The 23,899-nt window shown below is 41.6% G+C and overlaps 2 protein-coding genes across 2 annotated transcripts in view; one reads left to right on the plus strand and one right to left on the minus strand.

The window, feature by feature from the left end:
- Window positions 1–23,899, minus strand: part of STX3 (syntaxin 3) — a 148,358-nt gene that overhangs the window by 66,000 nt on the left and 58,459 nt on the right. The window lies entirely within an intron of this gene.
- Window positions 7,493–22,550, plus strand: CBLIF (cobalamin binding intrinsic factor). Its single transcript, XM_004264166.4, has 9 exons — window positions 7,493–7,610; window positions 8,308–8,484; window positions 9,228–9,341; window positions 9,757–9,897; window positions 11,814–11,995; window positions 16,030–16,207; window positions 17,581–17,782; window positions 19,930–20,048; window positions 22,328–22,550. The coding sequence occupies exons 1-9, from the start codon at window positions 7,532–7,534 to the stop codon at window positions 22,387–22,389; spliced, it is 1,254 nt and encodes a 417-aa protein (XP_004264214.1). The 5' UTR covers window positions 7,493–7,531; the 3' UTR covers window positions 22,390–22,550.

A 23,899-nucleotide genomic window follows, 5' to 3' on the forward strand; every position in this document is an offset into this window, starting at 1 on the left:
TTATAAATATATATATACCCAACATAGGAGCACCTCAATACATAAGGCAACTGCTAACAGCTCTAAAAGAGGAAACTGACAATAACACAATAATAGTGGGGGACTTTAACACCTCACTTACACCAATGGACATATCATCCAAACAGAAAATTAATAAGGAAACACAAGCTTTAAATGACACAATAGACCAGATAGATGTAATTGATATTTATAGGACATTCCATCCCAAAGCAGCAGATTACACTTTCTTCTCAAGTGTGCACGGAACATTCTCTAGGATAAGATCATATCTTGGGTCACAAATCAAGCCTCAGTAAATTTAAGAAAACTGGAATCATATCAAGCATCTTTTCTGACCACAACGCTATGAGATTAGAAACGAATTGCAGGGGAAAAAAACGTAAAAAAACACAAACACATGGAGGCTAAACAATACGTTACTAAATAACCAAGAGATCACTGAAGAAATCAAAGAGGAAATCAAAAAATACCTAGAGACAAATGACAATGAAAACACGACGATCCAAAACCTACGGGATGCGGCAAAAGCAGTTCTGACAGAGAAGTTTATAGACATACAAGCCTACCTCAAGAAACAAGAAAAATCTCAAATAAACAATCTAACCTTACACCTAAAGGAATTAGAGAAAGAAGAACAAACAAAATCCAAAGTTAGCAGAAGGAAAGAAATCATAAAGATCAGAGCAGAAATAAATGAAATAGAAACAAAGAAAACAATAGCAAAGATCAATAAAACTAAAAGCTGGTTCTTTGAGAAGATATACAAAATTGATAAACCATTAGCCAGACTCAACAAGCAGAAGAGGAAGAAGACTCAAATCAATAAAATCAGAAATGAAAATGGAGAAGTTACAACAGACACTGCAGAAATACAAAGCATCCTAAGAGACTACTACAAGCAACTCTATGCCAATAAATTGGACAACCTGGAAGAAATGGACAAATTCTTAGAAAGGTATAACCTTCCAAGACTGAACCAGGAAGAAATAGAAAATATGAAGAGACCAATCACAAGTAATGAAATTGAGACGAAAAATCTTCCAACAAACAGAAGTCCAGGACCAGATGGCTTCACAGATGAATTCTATCAAACATTTAGAGAAGAGCTAACACCCATCCTTCTCAAACTCTTCCAAAAAATTGCAGAGGAAAGAACACTCTCAAACTCATTGTATGAGGCCACCAACACCCTGATACCAAAATCAGACAAAGATACTAAAAGAAAATTACAAACAAAAGAAAATTACAGACCAATATCACTGATGAATATAGATGCAAAAATCCTCAACAAAATACCAGCAAACAGAATCCAACCACACATTAAAAGGATCATACACCATGATCACGTGGGATTTATCCCAGGGATGCAAGAATTCTTCAATATACACAAATCAATCAATGTGACACACCATATTAACAAATTGAAGAAGAAAAACCATATGATCCTCTCAATAGATGCAGAAAAAGCTTTTGACAAAATTCAACACCCATTTATGATAAAAACTCTCCAGAAAGTGGGCATACAGGGAAACTACCTCAACATAACAAAGGCCATATATGACAAACCCACAGCAAACATCATTCTCAATGGTGAAAAACTGATAGCATTTCCTCTAAGATCAGGAGCAAGACAAGGATGTCCACTCTCACCACCATTATTCAACATAGTTTTGGAAGTCCTAGCCACGGCAATCAGAGAAAAAAAGAAATAAAAGGAATACAAATCGGAAAAGAAGACGTAAAGCTGTCACTGTTTGCAGATGACATGATACTATACATAAAGAATCCTAATGATGCCACCCGAAAACTACTACAGCTAATCAATGAATTTGGTAAAGTAGCAGGATACAAAATTAATGCACAGAAATCTCTTGCATTCCTATACACTAATGATGAAAAATCTGAAAAAGAAATTAAGGAAACACTCCCATTTACCATTGCAACAGAAAGAATAAAATACCGAGGAATAAACCTACCTAGGGAGACAAAAGACCTGTATGCAGAAAATGATAAGACACTGATGAAAGAAATTAAAGATAATACCAAGAGATGGAGAGATATACCATGTTCTTGGATTCGAAGAATCAACATTGTGAAAATGACTATACTACCCAAAGCAATCTACAGATTCAATGCAATCCTTATCAAATTACCAATGGCATTTTTTACAAAACTAGAACAGAAAATCTTAAAATTTGTATGGAGACACAAAAAACCCCGAATAGCCAAAGCAGTCTTGAGGGAAATAAATGGAGCTGGAGGAATCAGACTCCCTGACTTCAGACTACACTACAAAGCTACAGTAATCAAGACAAGATGGTACTGGCACAAAAACAGAAATATAGATCAATGGAACAGGATAGAAAGCCCAGAGATAAACCCACGCACCTATGGTCAACTAATCTATGACAAAGGAGGCAAGGATACACAATGGAGAAAAGACAGTCTCTTCAGTAAGTGATGCTGGGAAAACTGGACAGCTACATGTAAAAGAATGAAATTAGAACACTCCCTAACACCATACAAAAAAATAAACTCAAAATGGATTAGAGACCTAAATGTAAGACCGGGCACTATAAAACTCTGAGAGGAAAACATAGGAAGAACACTCTTTGACATAAATCACAGCAAGATATTTTTTGATCTATCTCCTAGAGTAATGGAATAAAAACAAAAATGAACAAATGGGACGTAATGAAACTTCAAAGCTTTTGCACAGCAAAGGAAACCATAAACAAGACGAAAAGACAACCCTCAGAATGGGAGAAAATATTTGCCAATGAATCAATGGACAAAGGGTTAATCTCCAAAATATATAAACATCTCATGCAGCTCAATAGTAAAAAAACAAACAACCCAATCCAAAAATGGGCAGAAGACCTAAACAGACATTTCTCCAAAGAAGACATACAGATGGCCAAGAAGCACATGAAAAGCTGCTCAACATCAGTAATTATTAGAGAAATGCAAATCAAAACTACAATGAGGTATCACCTCACACCAGTTAGAATGGCATCATCAGAAAATCTACAAACAACAAATGCTGGAGAGGTTGTGGACAAGAGGGAACCCTCTTGCACTGCTGGTGGGAATGTAAATTGATACAGCCATTATGGAGAACAGTACGGTGGTTCCTTAAAAAACTAAAAATAGAATTACCATATGACCCAGCAATCCCACTACTGGGCATATACCCAGAGAAAACCATAATTCAAAAAGACACATGCACCCCAATGTTCATTGCAGCACTGTTTACAATAGCCAGGTCATGGAAGTAACCTAAATGTCCATAGACAGACGAATGGATAAAGAAGATGTGGTACATATATACAATGGAATATTACTCAGCCATAAAAAGGAACTAAACTGGGTCATTTGTAGAGACGTGGATGCATCTAGAGACTGTCATACAGAGAGAAGTAAGTCAGAAAGAGAAAAACAAATATCGTATATTAACGCATCTATGTGGAACCTAGAAAATGGTACAGCTGAACCGGTTTGCAGAGCAGAAATTGAGATACAGAAGTAGAGAAAACACATATGGACACCAAGGGGGGAAAGCGGCGGGGGTGGGGGGTGGTAGTGGGATGAATTGGGAGATTGGGATTGACATGTATACACTGATGTGCATAAAATGGATGACTAATAAGAACCTGCTGTATAAAAAAATAAACTAAATTTAAAAAAAAGAAAGTATAGCCTCTGGGGTTCCTGTTCTGAACGTTATTTGCTAATAGAAACAACTGTGTCAACATTAGTCTTGAAGCAATACCGTGGCTGTAACGTAATTTACAAGAAAGTATGTGTTCAAAGAGCAGGCACACCAGGTGTGCATGGGTTATCTCAGGACTGTTACAAGCAGGCTCTGGAACCCAAGGTCAGCACCATGCTGGTTCCTAATCCTGTATTAGATTCTTGCTGCTGCTCTAACAAATTACCACAAATGTACTGGCTTAAAACAAAGACAGATATATTCTCCTACACTTCTGGCCGTCAGCAGTCTGAACTGGGACTCACTGGGCTAAAATCAAAGTGTTGAAAGGGCTGTGTTCTTCAAGAGCTTCTAGGGGGAGAATTCATTTCCTTGTGTGTTTCAGCTTCTGGAGGAATCCTGCGCTCCTAAGCTCATGGCCCCGCCGCCTTCAAGGCCAGCAATTGTATCATGCTGACCTCTGCTTCCTTCATCACATCTCCTTCTCTGACTCTGAGTCTCCTGCCTCCCTCTTTCACTTATGGACTCCTGTGATTATATTGGGTCCATCGAGATAACCTACAATAGTCTTCCTATTTTAAAGTCATTTTAATAATGACCTTAATTCCCTTTGTTATCGACCAGGGTTTTTGGACTCCTTAGTCAGTAGAAATTGATCAGAGGCCAGACAAGAAATTCAGGCAAGGCTTTATTGGGACCCCTGCCACAGCAGGGGGCAGCAAGAACAAGTATCATGTTTCCTTGCTAGCTCACTCCCCGAGCAGGAACAAGCTGGTTCCTTACATGGGGGTGAAGGTAGGGATGTGTCCGGGGCTCGGGCCTGGGGGGTGGCTAGGTGGTCTGCCCACCCCTTTGGCGGTATTGTGCACAGGAGGTACCCTGCTTTTGCTCCCAGCTCTTCAGAGGTGCCAGTTGAGCTTGTTTGGTCTTTTTGTATTTTTTGTCCAGAATTTGCCCCAACTGCACATTCATGAAGTTATTTTTAGACCCTTATAGTTTCTTTGTATTTTGCTGCTCAGGGAGACGTTTGTCCAGGTTCAAGCGTTGCAGCACAGCACAAAGGGTCCCAGGTCCCAGCCTGTCTCACCTTTACCATGTAACTCAGCATATTCACAGATTCCAGAGATTAGGATATGGACGTCTTGGAGGTGGGGGGATTATTCTACTCCTTCATATGGCATACAAGGCTCTCTACCATGCAGACCAAAATTGTCTTTCTGGCTTCATCCCCCACCAAAGGCTGTGTATTAGTGATATATGGCTATATAACAAGTCACCCTAAAGCTTAATGGCTTAAAACAACAACACGTATTATCTCACAGTTTCTATGGGGGAGGAATCCAGGGACAGGTTACCTGGGTCCTCTAGCTCATGGTCTTTCATGAGGCTACTACAATCAAGATATCGGCTGGGGCTGCTTACATCTCAAAGCTCAACTGAGGAAGGATCTGCCTTCAAGCTCATTCTCGTGACCCTTGGCGGGATTCTTTCCTCCCTGGCTGTGGGATAGAAGCTGCTCTCAGTTCTTTGCTGCACCGGCCCCTCCATAAGGCATCTTACAGCGCGGCAGCTGCTTCATCAGAGCAAAAAGCAAGAAGAGCCAGAGGGACTGCGAGCAAGACGGAGCCGGTCTACTGCAACCTCATCCCGTCACTTTTGCTGTATTGTATTTATTAGCGGCAAGGCCAGCTCACACGCGAGAGAAGGGGATTAATTACATAAGAGCATGAATGCCAGGAGGTGGGAACATGGGTCGATGTTAGAAGCTGTCTAGCACACCCCAATACGTATCCTGCGTCCTCACCTATGAAACCACCAAATTAGTCCAAGAAAGAAAAAAAAATGCTTTTTTTAATCACCCATGCTATATATTTGTTCATTAATTCACTCATTCAAAAAGTATTCATTTGATAATGCCACTTGCAGCAACATGGATGGACCTAGAGATTATCACACTAAATGAAGTAAGTCAGACAGAGAAAGACAAATATCATAAGATACTTACATGTGGAATCTAAAATATGATACAAATGAACTTATTTACAACGCAGAAACAGACTCACGGACATAGAAACCAAACTATGGTTACCAAAGGGGAAAGGGGGTGGGGGAGTGATAAATTAGGATTTGGGGATTAGCAGATACAAACTACTATATATAAAATAGATAAACAACAAGGTCCTACTGTATAGCACAGGGAACTATATTCAATATCCTGTAGTAAACAAAATGGAAAAGAATATGAAAAAGAATATATAACTGAATCACTCTGCTGTACACCAGAAACTAAAAAATGAAATGAAATAAATAAAATGAAATGAAATAAAAAAATAAATAATTTTTAAAGTATTCATTTGATTCCTACTGTGAGCTGGGTAGTGTCTCAAGTACCTGGGACAAAGCAGTGTACAAAATAGATTAAGCTCCTGCCCCTTTGGAGCAGACATGCTAGTGGGGAAGGAGACATACAGTAAGTGAACTACACATAGAGTATGACAGAGGGTGAGGCGCTAGAGCAGGTAAGGGGCACGGTGGGTGGCAGGGAGGTGAGGCTGTCTCATATGTAATGGTCTGGAAGGCTTCTCTAAAAGCTGACCTTTGAGCAGAGACATGGAAGAAGTGAGGGAGCCACCATGAGAGTATTTGGAGTAAGGATTTCCCAGGCAGAGAGCACAGCAAGAGCAAAGGTGGCTGATGGGTTCAAGGAACAAGAAGTGCTGCTGGAACAGAGTGAACAAAGGAGAGAGTGGGTGGAGGTGAAGTCCAGAAGGAAACCAGATGCCAGATCTTACAGGGCCTGGAGGTCGTTAAAAGGAATTTGAATTTTTTTTTGCTTTTTCATCATATGGTATATTTTCTCAATTTTATCGGAGTATAAGTTGATTTACAATGTTGTGTCAGTCTAAGCTGGGAGTCACTGTGAGAATGGCCTCCTAAAAGGAGCTACTTAAAATGCGGTGGTTAGAAAAAAAACTAGCCCCCTCCTTCGTAATCTCATTACTTCCAGTTCTCTGTGTGAGGGGGAGATATACTTTGCTTTATTATACAGCTACAATTCTAAAAACATTTTTTAATATATACATATTACTTAATATAGTTCATTGAGCTCACGTTTTGCAATTACTTACTTTCAAAGATAATATCTGAAAGCCCAGGGTGTTTGAGACTGCTTTCATCCCCAGATAAGGAAAGAGAAATCAAACAAAACCATTTATGGCCCATTGCTTTCCCAACATCAAACAACTTCAAAGAGCCTAGGCTGGAACCCAGGTCACGTCAATTTAATTCATTGCATAAAGCCAGACCTCACCTGGCTGATGCTCGCCTGAGAGCCAAGAGGGCTCATTGTAAAGCAAGTGCCTCAGACTGTGAGGTGCTGCCTTAGGGATCCCCCAAACCCCAATGAAGTGGTTGCCGAGAGGCGGTCTGGGTGCGCAAAGGCTTAGGAGAAGGTCTCTGTTACATTCGCACGTTAGCCAGCCTGCCAGGATTTTAGTAAAGGACACTTGGTCATCGCTGCCTTCACCACATGTAAGCCCTGAGTGTCTCCTATGACTGTGCGGCCTACATGTGACCTTCAGGCACCTTGGAGGCTCTATCGTAGGTAAACTTAGATAAGCAAGTGGATAGTTTTATCTCGGAGAGTGCAGTCAGCATAAGTGGTTAGGAGTGTCTGGAGGATGGGGGAGGAGAGCAGACTGTTTTACAAAGAGAAGCATATATAAGAAAGAGTAGAGAAATACTCTACTTGCAAACACTGGGACTTGTGAACAGGAGACGTGGACAGGAGACAGTGGGATGACCCGGGTCACCCTCCAACTCCTGACCCTTCTCTGGGCTATGACTGGGACCAGCACCCAGACCCGAAGCTCATGCTGTGAGTAGAGCATTTTTTCCAAGGTCAGGGAAGCAGTTACCCTGGGGATAGGCAGAAACCTCAGACACTGAAGTCTGCTCATGAGACAGTGCCTGGAAACAGGGATCACTCTAGGAGTTCCAAAGCGGGTGAGTCAGGGTGTGAGTGTGTGTGGTTCATCTTTCCTGACTTAACAGCATAAGTTCTTTGAGAGGCAAGTCTATGCATTTTACTTTAAGAGAAATTGAAATATCATTGCAGGAATGATGGTTGATGATACAGAGAAAGGTCTTCAGTGGCTGTTCTGACCAGGTACCACTATTAGTGAGAACGTTGGGTACCCGCTGAGGATAGGTCATATCCCAAATCTTTCATATTTTTCATGTAAGAGGGAGAAAAAAATGGATGCAAGGAAATCAGTGACTTCTAGGAACATGCTAGAAATAGCATGAAACGTCTGTGAGCCATAGTGCTCGATGTTACCAAGTGAATAATCACTTTCTTAAAGATAAAGGCTATTTGGGAAGATGTAGGGACTAATTGGCCTCCAAGGAAAAAGCCCAGTGTTTTCTCCATGGCTCTTTAATAATCACCCCAAAGGGAGCATCCCTGAGGATACCAAGGCTAATCCTGTCTTCTCCTAAGAGACACAGGAAACATGTTTCTGAGAAGAGGGAATGAGGATGAGGGGTTTGGTAAACGGCTTTGTCCCTTGCAGCTGTTCCCTTAGCAGAGCAGCCCTTGGTTAATGGCATCCAAGTGCTCATGGAGAGCTCCGTGGTCAACTCTGCCTTCCCAAACCCCAGCATCCTTATTGCCATGAACCTGGCCGGAGCCTACAACTTGGAGGCCCAGAAGAACCTGACTTTCAAGCTCATGGACAGTGACACAGCTGGTGAGAAGCCAGGGCCCCTCTGCCCGCTCCCTGAATCTCCATCCCCAGGGTCCACCTCCATGTCCCCCCACCCCAGTGCTACCTGTGATGGTACCTGAATCACCCGAACACCTTTCCCTGCATCCCTGGAAGGACTCATGTGTGAAGTCAGGGCATTCACACAGGAGGGCAGCAAAGCAGAAAGAGCTCTAGATTAAATGTAAAAGAGCGGATTTCCAGGTCTGGCTCTGCCACTTACTAATTCTGTGACCTTGAACTAGTCACAGATCCCCATCAACCACTCGGTCGTCATTTGCGAAATGCAAATAATTCTAATAACAATAACACTAATAGCAATAACAACAATAACAATAATAATAAAATCTCTGTTCTGCCTACCTCACAGGAGTTGCCTTCAGGTTCAAATTAGATAAACTTGAGTAAAGTTAAAATTATCTTGTAACTATACATTTTTTTAATATATGAATTTGTATGGGTATTCTTGCTGCTTTTCTAAACAGATACCAGGAATTCCTGATGGGGTTGTCAAGTCACATAGAGGCCACTAGATTAATGGCCTATTTAATGTTTGTCCATACTTCTTCAATGTTTTTCCATACTTCTTTCCTTGAGAAAGATCAAAAAACTAATCACATTATTTAAAAAATCGAAATGATCTGGAAACAAGCAGAGAGCTCAGCCTGGCCCCTGGTGCTCTCCCCTGAGAACGCCTTTGTTTAACTATATTGTTCTCTCTTCCACAGACCTTACCGTTGGTCAGCTTGCCCTCACCATTATGGCCCTCACCTCCTCCTGCCACAACCCTGGGAACAAAGTATCGATTCTACAGAGACAAATGGAGAACTGGGCACCTTCCAGTAAGACCTCATCAGAAGGGAGGGGGAAGTGAGGCAAATGGCTTTTCCTGAGAATTTTAAATCTATAAAGAAAAAGGAAGGGAGAGTGGAAGTTTAGGCAAGAGACACAAAGTACCTCTGATGATCCCACAAGTGAGATCTCCACTTCCAATCCAATGAACTAGAAAAGACCACTATCCCAGGCAAACAGTTCTATGCCATCATTGAGGACAGCAGCATCCCTCTTATTCTGTTCTCACGCCAGATGACAGTCTTATTCTGAGACACATGGAAGTTATCTCTTGCCATATGGTATCTTTCCTTTTGGACAGGTTTTCTGGCAATGTATCTTTAAAAGGTTTAGCTTTTCCTTTTTCACAAATATCTTCTTTACAGTGAACGTGAGTCTTATGAAGGCCCTCTATCCCTTTCCAAGGCCTCAATATCCCTGCTTCATCCTTCTATGGGCCCAGCCTGGCGATCTTGGCGCTGTGCCAGAAACACCCGGCGACGACCTTACCCGTAGCAGCCCACTTTGCCAAGAGCCTGCTGGCCAATTCCTCTCCCTTCGACGTGGGTGAGTCGGTTACCACTTTCACACAGTGCCCCGAGCTGGGAACATCAAGGTCACTGAAGGGTAGAGCTGGAGGGAAAGTGGGAGGGGGGGAGCTTTCCATGGAAGAGGAGCTGAGGACCGTGAAAATGCCTGGAGATGAGAGATACTGGGCAAATATTTGTTGGACATGTGAATTAACGTATAAATGAAAGAGAGAAAATAAAACAGAAACCAGGACAATACTTGCCACGTCTGACAGTTACAGACAAATCAGAATCTCCACTGAGAACAATAAATACGTCATCCAAGGCAGGAGTTGCTCCCAGACGAGTGATTAAATTATCAAATCAGTGTCGGACTCAGTCCCGCCCTGAACCTCCTCTTTAGTCGCTGCTGATGCTTCCACACTCTATTCTTCTCGATGCTCCTCCTTACTACATCCAAATATTCTTTTCTTTTTTTTGGCTGTGTTGGGTCTCTGTTGCTGTTCGTGGGCTTTCTCTAGTTGCAGCGAGCGGGGCTGGAGCATGGGCTCTAGGTGCGTGGGCTTCGGTAGTTGCAGCACGCGGGCTTCAGTAGTTGTGGCTCGCGGGCTCTAGAGTGCAGGCTCGGTAGTTGTGGCTCGCGGGCTCTAGAGTGCAGGCTCAGTAGTTGTGGCACACGGGCTTCGTTGCTCCGCGGCATGTGGGATCTTTCCGGACCAGGGCTCGAACCCGTGTCCCCTGCATTGGCAGGCGGATTCTTAACCACTGCCCCACCAGGGAAGTCCCCAGATATTCTCTTTAACTAAACAGCTACCCTCTGAACACTAAACCCATAATGCTCCCCTTCAAGGATGCACTGGAACCATCTTATTCCTTCATCCTGCAAGCACGTGGCTGCTTATGAATGGAAGCTCTATCCTCTACCACACCATGTCCTTCTTCTGCACATAACGATCCCTTCTCTGTATGATGCCCTCTGTGGGGGGCACTGTTATGTCCCTCATTGGTGGTCATCTTTTCTCCTCTACCACTATCTAAGCAACAGGATTATCTCAGGTTTTCACCCCTTATACGTGCCGCATCAGCAACCTCTCTCTTTTCAGGCTTTAGCAGACCAGCACACAGGTAGGTATTTACTCAAGTACCCTCCCCATGGGTCAAACACACACTGGCCTCTGTTTCCCATCTGGGACCTCATGCATTGCTGGGGCCTCTCTGCCAGTTCAGGAAATTGGGGCTTCTTTGCCAACATTTTCATCCTTAATGAGGTGATGAAATTTTGGGTGGAGATTAGGGTGGGGAGGGAAAGATCGATGAAAAAAATGCCATCTGGCAAGTCTTTGATTTCTTCTGGTCTCATCATGCCAGAGTTTTTGCCCATTCAGTTCACACATAATAAGAATGAAATAATGAAAAAAGCCCTTGTGCTGGGTACTATGGGAGATGAAAATCCCCGCCCCCCGCCATCTGAGAACTCACAGGGCACAGTTAACAGCAGACAGTGCTGAGATTGCAAAACAGGTACAAACAACAAATGCTAAAGGAATCCAGAAAAGAGACTACACTTGTTGTAGTGTAGTCTCTTTTCTGGATTGACAGAGAGGACTTCAGTGAGAGGTGGTGATGGCTGGACCTTCACCAACTGCTGACATCTTGAAAGATAAACATTGGGACAAGAGAAGTGGGATTGAAAATGTTGCTAGTCGACTTTCATTCAAAGCATGAGCTGTGGAGTCATACACATCTGCATTCAGGTGTGTGGCCTTGGGCAGTTACCTAACCTCTCTGAGCCTCCATTTCCTTGTCCCCTAAATGGGGATAATTATAGGTCCTATTTCACAGATTGTCCTGAAGGGTAAAGGAGATGATGAACCTGAACACAATAAGCACACAACTGTCAGCTGTTCATATTGTGGTGGTGGTGGTTGTCTTATCCCGTGCTGTGATTCTCAGACACAGGAGCAGTGGTGACCTTGGCTCTGACCTGTATGTACAACAAGATCCCCATAGGTTCAGAGGAAGGTTACAGAGCCCTGTTCAGCCAGGTACTAAAGAACACTGTGGAGAATATCAGCATGAGGATCCTAGACAACGGCATCATCGGAAACATCTACAGCACTGGCCTTGCCATGCAGGTAAATGCGTCACTGATGCCCTTCGCTGGGTCCATGTCCCTAAGCCTGGATTGTAGGACCAAGAGACCAGGCTTCTGGTAGTATCTCTGTGGAGGACCAGCTACTGTGACTAGAGGTAGATTCCTTACGGCAGCTGTGCCTCAGTTTCTCTACTGGTGAAATACAGGTACGTGTTAATTCATCCCTACCTCACAGGTAAAGTATAAAATCAAATATGCATGAACTCTTTTCCCTTCCATGGGAAAAAGAAAGAAATAAATAAATCCAAGAAATGTATTGGTTTATTATGAATAATGATCAGTTTGTTCATAATAATTATAGACAATTGAAAGTTTGGTGTATTAGAAAATAACGATATTCAAGGAGGTCCTCAAAAAATATTGAATCTTCTGATTCCATGCTGCCAATCAAGTGTTCTTTTATCAGATCTTTACCTTGATCCAAGAAAAGGTGGGATTGTATTCAAAATGATTAATGAAAATAATCTAAAACTGCCTGGACATCTAATCTTTGTCAAGGTCTTTTACTATCTCAGTCTCAGTTCAACCTCACAAAGATCCCTAATATATGTCAGCGCCAGATGTGTCTGGTCATCAAGTCTATGCTCAGTCCTATGCTTCTGTAGTATAGAGTCTCAGGCTTGGATTCTATAAGATGCTGCTTTGTATAGCTCCAAATACAACCACACACACACACACACACACACACACACACACCTCCCCTTCCGTTGATTACGGCAACATCTTCCCCTGGAAAACACACCAATAATAATGGGGAGAGAGAACCAACTAGAATCAAAAATTAAAGGGTCATCTGTGGCCAAATCCTGTAGTCCAAACTAAGAAATTTATGCTCCAGAGTCTCAAAGTGCCCCATGGGATTAATAGAAAAACTACATCATGACCTTCCCAACTTGGAAATCCCAAGAAACAGAGAATCGTAATATCATGCTTAGTGAATTAAATCAAGCAAAGAAAGATAAATGCTGCATGATATCACCTATATACAAACTTGTGGTTACCGAAGAGGAGAGGGAAGGCGGGAGGGACAAATTAGGGGTATGGAACTAACAGGTACAAACTACTAGGTATAAAATAGATAAGCAACAAGGATATACTGTATAGCACAGAGAATTATAGCCATTATCTTGTAATAATCTATAATGGAGTATAATCTGCAAAAATACTGAATCACTATACCATATGCCTGAAACTAAAATAATATTGTAAATCAACTATACATCAATAAAAAATAAAGAAACAGAACCATGGAGTTACAATGCCCACCCTAAACCTAATTTAGCTCTGAACTAGTGCAGGGGGTTGGAGACTGGTCTGATATTCTATACATTAAAAATTAGTGACGTAATGTACAGCGTGGTGACTATTGTTAATAATACTGTGTTATATATTTGAAAGTTACTGAGAGTAAATCTTAAAAGTTCTCATCACAATATAAAAAATGTGAAACTGTGTGGTGATGAATGTTAACTAGACTTACTATGATCATTTGACAATATATACAAATACCAAATCATTTGTTACTACACCTGAAACAAAGATAATGTTATATGTCAATTACATCTCAATTTTTAAAATATTTTTTAAAATTAAGATTAAAAAATGAGCAAAGGGCCTAAATAGACTAGAAATTAGTTCACGTTAAACATAAGAGTAAATACGAAGTCCCCACTCCAATGCGCTATAGGACCAACTAATGAAAACAAAGTCAGTTTCTACGTCATGTCGTGGCCAATAAAATTTTGTCAGAGAGCAAAACACTGTTTGTTTTTATGGCTGAATCATACAAAAGCTTTCCCAGGCCTCAGGTCTAGAAAGCTTTGTGGGGGAACAAAGGAAGTCTTGAAGAAATCTAAGGCAAGTTTTATTCGTGACTCACTTAAAATAACCTTGCTCACCTTAGAGCCAGACGGAGAAGTGTTTGCTTTTGCTAATTTGGTTTGTGCATTCTATCTGGGATTTTAGCACCTGCAGAGTACACCGTGAAAAGCTGTACCTGGGAATTAAAGTTTTTCCTTGGAAAAAGGCAGGACCTCACCCATATCCAGATAGCAAAGGCCACATGGATTACTTGTCAGTTAGGATACATAACCTCTCCCTACCCGCCTTATACCAGAGTTTACCCAGGCAGCCCGAGGTCTGAAATCACCAGATATCTACTATATAAACTTTTTCTAATCTCAAATGTTCTGGTGTCAAAAACAAAGGGTTTCTAAGGCTGTAACAACTTGGGTTTGCATTCCAGATTGGCCACCATCTTGGGCAAATATTGAATTTCCTGGAATTTCATTTTCCCCATGATAGCAAAGGTATAAAAAAAGTCACAGGCACAATGTGGCATTTAATAATTATTTGTGATCTCTCCCAGTGGAAGAGACGTGATGTTTAGCTTCCTTTGCAGCCTTCACTCACCCTCTGCCAGCTGTCAGTGCCCTTCAAGTGACCTAGGCCACCCACATTGTTTCCCAGAGGCATTTCCTCCTCTTTCTTCCATAAATATTCCAACACTTTCAAGGTTCCTCTGACAAGAACCTAACTTGGGGACATAAAACTTCTTCATGCGAAGTTATTACTGACTTCTAACTGGCTAATGCATTACTCCTTTCTAAAGAGTTGGTGTTGTGATGTTTTATCCCAAGGGGATACATCTCACTTAGTGGGATTTGGGATATGAATATGGCAAGTGGACAAGATACAGATACGATTGCTGGGAAAGCCTGACTGATGCCCTTTAACCAAACTGTCCTGTAAAGGGGCCTCTGGGAAGAGCCATTGTCATGGTTATGGAGGTTAACAGAGCCTGTCAAAACTGCCTAGTTGCTCACAGTACTGCCTCTAGCTCACAGCCATTTCTGGTTCCCCTCCCTTCACCCATTTCCCATTCAAAGCTTCAAGTGAATGGGTCATCAGCAACCCCAGACCATTAACATGCTGTGGTGGATGAGTCAGCACAACTGTAAAGGCAGGGAGGTGCTAAGGACAGCTTCCGCAACACACCATTACAAAATGCTTTTGCATAGCATCCCATCTGAACCTCCAATGACTGCCCCAAAGGTAGGCAGGAGCTATGATTTCTATTTTACCCGTGAGACAGAAAACTCAGCAAAGTAGAGTGACTTGCTTGGTGTATTCATCAAGACTCATTTTGCAAATAACAGAAACCCAAATAATTTTTGCTTAAGAAAAACAAATGGACATTTACTATTTCACAGAAACTGGGGGATCCAGGGCTCGATTAGGTGATTTCAGGATTAATCAGAATAAAGGGCTCAAATCACATCAGGGATCACTCTTTCATCATCTCTCAGCCATGGTTTTTCTCATTCTCTCCTGCTGTATGGCTTCTTCAGAGTGGCTGAGAAAGATGGTCACCAGCACCTCCATGATTACTAACCCTAGCAAGGGGGAAGAAATGTTTCTCTCTCCCAATGTCTGTGTATCATGGAAGGACTCTGATTCGTGCATGTGTCCATCAATCACTGTCACCAAGAGGATAGTACTCTACGATTAGCCCAGCCCATGAGTCCACCCTTGTGGCCAGGATCGTGGAGCCTCTAGCTGACAGTACTGACATGATCAAAGAATGGGGGAAGAGTCCACCAAAGGGTGTGTAGAACAACAAAAAACAAGAGAAGTCTACTACCGTTAGATGGCCAGGTTGTCCTACAATAAAGCTTCCCCAGGAGCTTGCTTTGCCAGCTCTCATCCTCCTCCTACATGCAAGAACTGTTAGTAAATACTGCAGCCCTAATAGCACTCCCTGAAACTGAGTGTAGCTCAGATATTTATTGTGTGACTGCTACGTGACAGACACTGAACTAAGCAGTGGGGACACAGCCGTGAATAAGACAGATGTTGTCCTGAACCTCGTGCAGCTTCGGTTTTGGACTCTGGTTGATCACAAAGATTAGTGATCAAGTCTGTCCCTTATAAGGTTAATAAAGGCCAACTCTCAGCTATACCTAATCTGTCTCTCTCTCTCTACCCACCCTCCCACCCCCACCCCGGCCCCAGGCTCTCTCCGTGACACCTGAACCACCTAAGAAGGAGTGGAACTGCCAGCAGACCATGGATTCTGTACTGGATGAGATGAAGGAGGGGAAATTCCACAACCCCATGTCCATTGCCCAAATTCTCCCTTCCCTAAAAGGCAAGACATACCTAGATGTGCCCTACGTGTCTTGCAGCCCTGGTAAGAACTCTTTAACATCTGTCTCTCCCTATAAAGTGGCAACTTATGCCAGGAATGATACGTGGACCAATTTTAAGTGGCATAAGGTCTTGTTATATACATGACTGCCATGTAGGCAGGGCCAGTTCCCAAGAGTTGTGTGTTAGCACACAGCCATGCTGTCCTGCCCTCAGAATTCTGCTCCCACATCCACTTCATTCGACACACATTTACTGAGCACCTACTACAGGTAAATCATTTTGTTGGATGCTTGTGGAGAGAGAAGATCCATGGTCCTAACAGTCAAATAACATATGACTTCATTCATTCATTTGACAAATGCACCAAACACTAGGCAATATCTTATCATATCTGCTCTTTACAAAGTCAGGAGATGGTATGTAGACAAAAACTACAATATTTGGAAGAATGAAATAAGTAGTAAACAGAAATAGAAGCCATATACAGTGCAAAAGCAAAGAAAGTATGACCAATCATTGAGTTTGGGAACCTTAGGAGAAGAACAGAGATGACATTTCAGCCAAGACTTGGAGATATAAAAATGTGCTCACAGCACACCAAAGGGATGGGGTGGAAATCTGGCACGTTACCTTTTTATTTGAAATATCTTTATTTTATCCATTTACAAATATAATACAGAGATACTTAAAATTCAAACATGGCAGAAATATACATCTAGAAAGTAGAGTCCTGCAAAAAAATTTATCACCCCAGAGTCTTTGGTATAGATTCCTCCAACTCTTCTTTCTAATCAAATACTAACATAAAGTATGATTCATCTTATGTTGCATGGACTTCCTGAGATAAGCAGAGATAAGTAAGCTCCTTGTCTATCTCAGTACAGAATCTATAGAGACCACAATTAAGCAACCTGACCACAATCATACCAAACATAGCCACATTCACTAACTCCTTAGGCTGCTTCCCAAAGATTTCCCAACTTGAACAAGGTGGCCATGGAGTCCTTCCTAGGATTCTGCACTAGGTGCCCAGGTATTTTGTTAAATGGCCTGAAACTTACTACCTTTGCTTCCAGATTCTTCGGGCTAACAAAAAACCCCAAGAGAACAGTGAGCACCATGTAAAATACATGACTTAGGGCTCACAACCCTCCCTTCAGTTGACAAATCCTTTTAACAAAATAAACGTTCGTTATTAAGCTAGCTGTCAGTTCTTCAGCTACGATCACTTCTCTAGGATGGAAATGAGAGCTTCACAGGTCACACCAGTTCTTCAGAACAATCCACAGAGGACACAAAACCACTGTCATCTCTTGAAATGTGTTCTGGGATAAGCTGCCAATAACAGAGATTTCGTACCTATACTACAAACCCCATCATCTTTAACAAATTTGGCCTCTTTGCTCTTCCCAGGTCATGAGGTGCAACCAACTCTGCCCAGCCATCCTAGCCGTGTTCCCACCTCAGCATCCAATATCACCGTCAAGTACACCATAAATAACCAACTGAGGGGTGTGGAGCTTCTCTTCAATGAGACCATCAATGTTAGTGTAAAAGGAGGATCAGTGCTACTTGTTGTCCTAGAGGAAGCACAGCACAAAAACCCCACATTCAAGTGAGTGTTACAAGTGACATTCACCATTCCTCCCAAGCCCAGCCTGAACTCCCATTCTCTCTCTTCCTCCTTCATTTTCTTGCTTTTTTGCCTTCTGATCATGTAACAGATCTTTATTTAATAGCCCCCTGAGGAGCCTGCGATCTAGTAACTAGGCAAGGCTCTCATAAAAATTAAATCACTCAAGTCAATATAAGATGGAGTTTTTAAAACAGGAGTTCAAAGGAGAGAGAGCACAGTGTGGATTAGAAGAGTCAAGGAAGGCTGGTGGCTTTGGACCACATTCAAAGAATAGGTACCATACAGGAAGATAGGGAAGGATGGTATTCTGGGAAGAGGGGGATGGTGAGGACAAAGCATTCGAGACAGGACTGAGCAAGGAATTTAGGGTCAATGAGTAGACCAGCTTGACGAGACAAGAGAATACAGGACTGAATTAAATGAATGATGTCTGGAAGGATACATTGGGTGATATCGTAGAAAGCCTGAAATACCAGGCTAAGGAATTCGGACTTCATGTTGCAGAGAAGCATTGAAAGTTTTTGAGTAAGAAAAGTCATGTTGTAAAATGTTCATTGGTTTGGGGAATGAGTGACAAGGAGGAAAGCTACGGCGTGACTACAGAAATGAAGCTGTAAACTGATGAGGACTTCATCTAGGAGACATGTACTCATACCAAGGAAGATGCCCCAGGGCTCATGAGTGACTGCATGTGGGGGTCAAGAGCAAGACGCTTCAAAACTATTGGTAGGAGTGTCAGGAAGAAAGCATGTCCTTCAGAGAAAAACCTAATTCCGTTAGATGATTAACTGTTGGCATTCAAAACAGAAACATTAGGAAGCTTTTGGAGGTATAAAGGAAGTCCTAGAAAAAGAGGTCAGGACAAGCAAAAGAGACTGGGTAGTCATCTGATAGAGTTGACGACTGAAGTTAGGGACAGTGTAGTAGGTGGCAGATACAATGCTTCCAATAAACCATGAGACAGATATAATTATTCCCATTTTACAGACAGAACCACGTAGGCCCAAAATGGTTAAGTAATATTCTGAAGATCACATAACATGCAAACTATAGGAATTGAGATCTGAACCCAGATTTGACTGACTCTTATGCTCTTTCTACTACCCAGTTGGGAAAGGGAAAAATATAGAAATAAATCACAAAGGAGAACATTAAACTTTGGGGAATGTTTATGGTTTGCAAAACGAGGGAACAGTAGAGAAATATGGAGAAGCCTAAGCTATAGGAGGAGGAGGGGGAAGATGCCAGGTCATGGAAAGGAAGAGAGGAGATACTTTCAAAGAAAAGATGGCCCAATCCAAATTCTGCAGAGAGCTGTCCAGGAGAAAGACTGACAAAGGCCAAGGAATAGATGAGTGACGTGGGATCTATTCTCCAGGGTTAGGATAAGTACACGTGTCTGCTGCCCACAGACCAGCTCCATCACCTCCCTAACTTCTGTAGAACAGGTCAAGATAAAGATCGCATTTCGAGAATACTTAATTTTCCAACAACCTGCTAATGTACTTTACTTCTTCACTAAGCTCAGCTTTAATTTTACCTGATTTAACTTTTCTTAACTATAAATGTAATAAATACACATAGGAGAAATTTTGAGGGGGGGGAAGCATAAAGAAGAAAACAAAACATCTATAGTCTATCTATAATATAATCACTGTTGGTATTTTTTATAATTTTATAGGTATTTTCTCCATGCATATTACAAATAGTTGTGATCCATAATTAACGAGATAGATAGATATTTCTGATACAATGTGTATCCCACATTTTCACTTAATATTATTGCATAAGCATTTTCCCATTTCACTGAAAAATATGATTTTCTTAACTGCAAAAGAGTCAATCTTGGATATTCATTCCATCTCTCACCTAATTTTTTTGCCCATTGTTGGACATTTACATTTAAAAAATCTGCTTAATGATAGGTTTTTTAAAAATCTGTTCATTTTATTTTTATTTAATTCCAAGTGAAGTAATTTTATGTTCATTAGTCATGTGCGTTTTCTCTTTGAAACATGATTTTTTCTGATCTTTAAAGCATTTAGAAGGTCTCTGTCCCTTCATCTTAACTTCTTATTGCCTGACTTAAAGTGAGGTATTAATCGTATATGATTTTATTCTTACAGATTTGAAACCACAATGACATCCTGGGGACTTGTGGTCTCTTCTATTAACAATATCGCTGAAAATGTTACTCACAAGACGTATTGGCAGTTCCTGAGCGGCAAAACACCTTTAAATGAAGGTGAGAGAAGAAAAGGAATGTGGGCATTTTCTCCATCGTTTGAAGGCTAATTCTTTCATTTCCATATTTAATTTAATCGATAAATAATTGTGAGATTCTATGTATATACAATAATTGTACATATAGCTGTTACACACGTTATGTACATATGCAGATATATTATGAATATATATACAGTGCTGATAGATAGACAGATGGATAGATAGAAAGATGGGTAGCTCTCTAAAAAAGCTTTTGAAAAAAAATCAAGAATCCTAACTCCACCCCAAGCCAGTGGGAAAATGTCCAGTGAACAAGAAAAGTGGATTGACCTAAAGTAGTAAGAGCTAAAGAAGGAAAAAGCAGATGTGAGAAAGATTGTTTTTTTAAGTGTGTGATCTAAGAAGATGGCCACTTTGGGGTTAAAAAATTAAACACGTATGTGTAAAGCAAAAGAACAGTGAAGTCATAGCCAGTGGGAAATAAATGAGAGGGATAAGATAACATCTATTAATGTAGTAATGTTATCTGATTTCATACATCAACTCTGTAGGCATTAGTGACTCTTTTTACAACAAAAAAAAACTAAGTCTCGCAAACAAAAAAAGGGACTTGCCCAAAGCATCCATGTAGTATGTGATAGAGCAGATAATCAAGGCCACAGCTTCACTCAAAATCCATTCTTCGCCTTCTTTTGTTGTAGTGTTGTTAAAAATCACCAGAAAGAAGAATGTTTGTGTGGGGAAAGTGGGAAGAATAAAACTCAGACTTCAGCAAAACCTTAACAATCTTTAAAATGTTTGCGCAAATACTAAAACATCCTGCAGCTTAAAAAGAGTACTGGTCGGGCTTCCCTGGTGGCGCAGTGGTTGAGAGTCCGCCTGCCGATGCAGGGGATACGGGTTCGTGCCCTGGTCCGGGAGGATCCCACATGCTGCGGAGCGGCTGGGCCCGTGAGCCATGGCCGCTGGGCCTGCGCATCTGGAGCCTGTGCTCCGCGACGGGAAAGGCCACAACAGTGAGAGGCCCGCGTATAGAAAAAAAAAAAAAAAAAAAAGAGTACTGGTCTATGGTTTTGTCGAAGCACGATGTTACCTAGTTAACCTGATGTTCATTGTCACCCTTCTTTGTCAAGATGCTTCATTATCCAAGATTACAATGAGAGAGACGTTTTTCCAGGAGCCTACCATGGATTTGACAAAAAAATCTGGCCAGTCAGAATTTGTGGAATTGTAGCACAGCATTTAAGAAAGATCTTAGAGTCACATAAACCTTGGTTAGAATCCCTTTCTCTCTGTCTCTGTCTCTCTTTTTTTTTTTTTTTGCCACACCATACAGCTTGCAGGATCTTAGTTCCCTGACCAGGGATCAAACCTGGGCCCAGCAGTAAAAGCGCTGAGTCCTAACCACTGCACCACCAGGGAATTCCTGAAGCCCCTTCTCTTATTTTCTAGCTACACTAGGCAAATAATGAATCTTCTCTGAGGCACAGTGCCCACAGCTATAATATGGAAAGAGCAGTAACCATTTCTTAGGTTATTGTGAGGATTAGAAATAATGTGTTTGAAATGAGTAAATTCAGTGCCTTTTGCATGGTATCTGTTCAAAAATGCTAATCACTATCGTTATTAATTCTCTTACCACCTTCATCTCAAGAATTGCCCTGGGAACGCAGATCAGGCTAATTCTCATGTCTGCCAGTTACTTTTCTTCTCTGGGGAAAAGCAAGTCCTCTGAGATCCAAAAAGATCTGGGCCTGGAATTGTCATGCTTTCTGATGCCTCGCTACTTCAGAGTGAATCATCGATTATGTCACCATCTGTGCTTCCTGCCCAGAAAGACGAGAATTCTCAACCCATTGCCCTTCCTCACTTCTTACAAAATCTTCTAAACGGAACATGAGTTCCCGCCTTGAATGCTCTAAATTTGGCTTACATAAGCCCTTTTAATAGAAATTACTTTCTTGCATACTTATTATGTGTCAGATACTGCATGAGGCATTTGGCAATCATTATTTCTAATCCTGAAAATAATTCTTCAGCATAAATACTAGTAGTACAATAGTGTATATGAGGGAAGGAGGCTGGCACAATCTAAGGGGCTTGGCCAAAGACGTGCTCCACATGGCAACTGAGAGCCTGGAAACAAGGACCCCTGAATCTCAGTTCCATGCTCCCTTCATACTAATCAACTCTATGGCGATTTTGTCTCTCTAACCAATTTGATGGGCTGGTCCCGTGGGAGAGTGGTGTGGTTATGGGCACCGTGGGCACCTCGTGTTGTTCTCTGCTTGTTTCCAGGAGTTGCTGACTACATACCCTTCAACTGCGAGCACATCACAGCCAACTTCACACAGTACTAAGGAGGAGAAGGACTGAGCTTCTATCAAACGTCCCCGGAGGACGGCTGGCATTTTTTTTTCACCTCATTTCAAATCTGTGCAAAAAAGTCGGTATTTACAAGGCTACCATATTCCTGGTTAAAACATGGAAACCACAATGTAAAATAAATGATGCAAACTTCACTGGAGTTTCAACATCTGTGACCCATGAAAGCAAAAGTCCGGCTTCTCAAGACAATGACCCCCAGTCATCATTTAAACCTAGGGTGAGGGGGGAAAAGGGGGCGTCTCGCTGATATTCTGGAAGGTCATTCTGACCTTTTTGATTAATTAACCAACACACTCTTTTATTCTATAAAGGAAAGGATGTATCTTTAAAACTTCTATTTTGGGCTTCCCTGGTGGTGCAGTGGTTGAGAGTCCGCCTGCCGATGCAGGGGACACGGGTTCGTGCCCCAGTCCGGGAAGATCCCACATGCCGCGGAGCGGCTGGGCCCGTGGGCCGTGGCTGCTGAGCCTGCGCGTCCGGGGCCTGTGCTCCGCAACGGGAGAGGCCACAACAGTGAGAGGCCCGCGTACCGCAAAAAAAAAAAAAAAAAAAAAAAACTTCTATTTTTATTTCTTATACCAAGTACTCCTTTTCAAATCACCTAGTGTAAACATATATATGTACACACATTCATCCATACATAAAGTGACCAAAATTATTTCATATGAAGCTCCCAGATGGTTCAGAACTAGGTAAATCATGTTATCAATATATCACAAACTTCTATTTCCAATATTTGTTCTGCGTAAATCACATTTCAAATATATTTTATATAATTTATCTATGTATTTAATATATTAATATGAACATAATGTGTATTTAATATTAATTTAACATATAATATGTTTTATATATTAAATGTAGATATATAACTGTGTCCCATAAATAATACATATAACATTTTAGGTATAATATATAGATCTATAATCTCACCCTGTCCTACATATGTATATAAATACTGAAGGTACAGATCTTTGGGAGAAAAATTTAAGACAATCAACTGGTAAATTCTGCTTGTTGGAGTCAACACTGGAACAAACTTTCTAGAGAAGAATATGAACATTTGTAACAAAAGACATAAGATGTACACTTTGATCCCCAAAAGTCCTAATTCTGAAATTTATAGAAAGGGGGAAATCATAAGAGGACACAGATATATATAAGAATCTAAATGTCAGCTGGGACAATTAGAGAAAAAAACTTAGATATGCAGCCTCAATACAGTTCCTAAAACTGAAGCCCAGAAGTGGACAGACTTCACGGCCCCATCACAGGCCTCCCCTCCTGGCATCCCAGAGCAAGAACCTGCTCTCTGGTGACGATCTGGCTCCCGGGAGAAAGAGGCATGAACCACACAGGCCCAGATCCTCACACCCATCACAGCTATCAGGTAAGTCACTGTATGCCCGAAAAAGACCAGGACTGCTACAATGGTAGAAACCCTCAGGGAGCGGTGAATAAGTGCTCTCTCATAACATATCA

Source organism: Orcinus orca, chromosome 8 (assembly GCF_937001465.1).
Source record: "Orcinus orca chromosome 8, mOrcOrc1.1, whole genome shotgun sequence".
NCBI lineage: Eukaryota > Metazoa > Chordata > Mammalia > Artiodactyla > Delphinidae > Orcinus > Orcinus orca.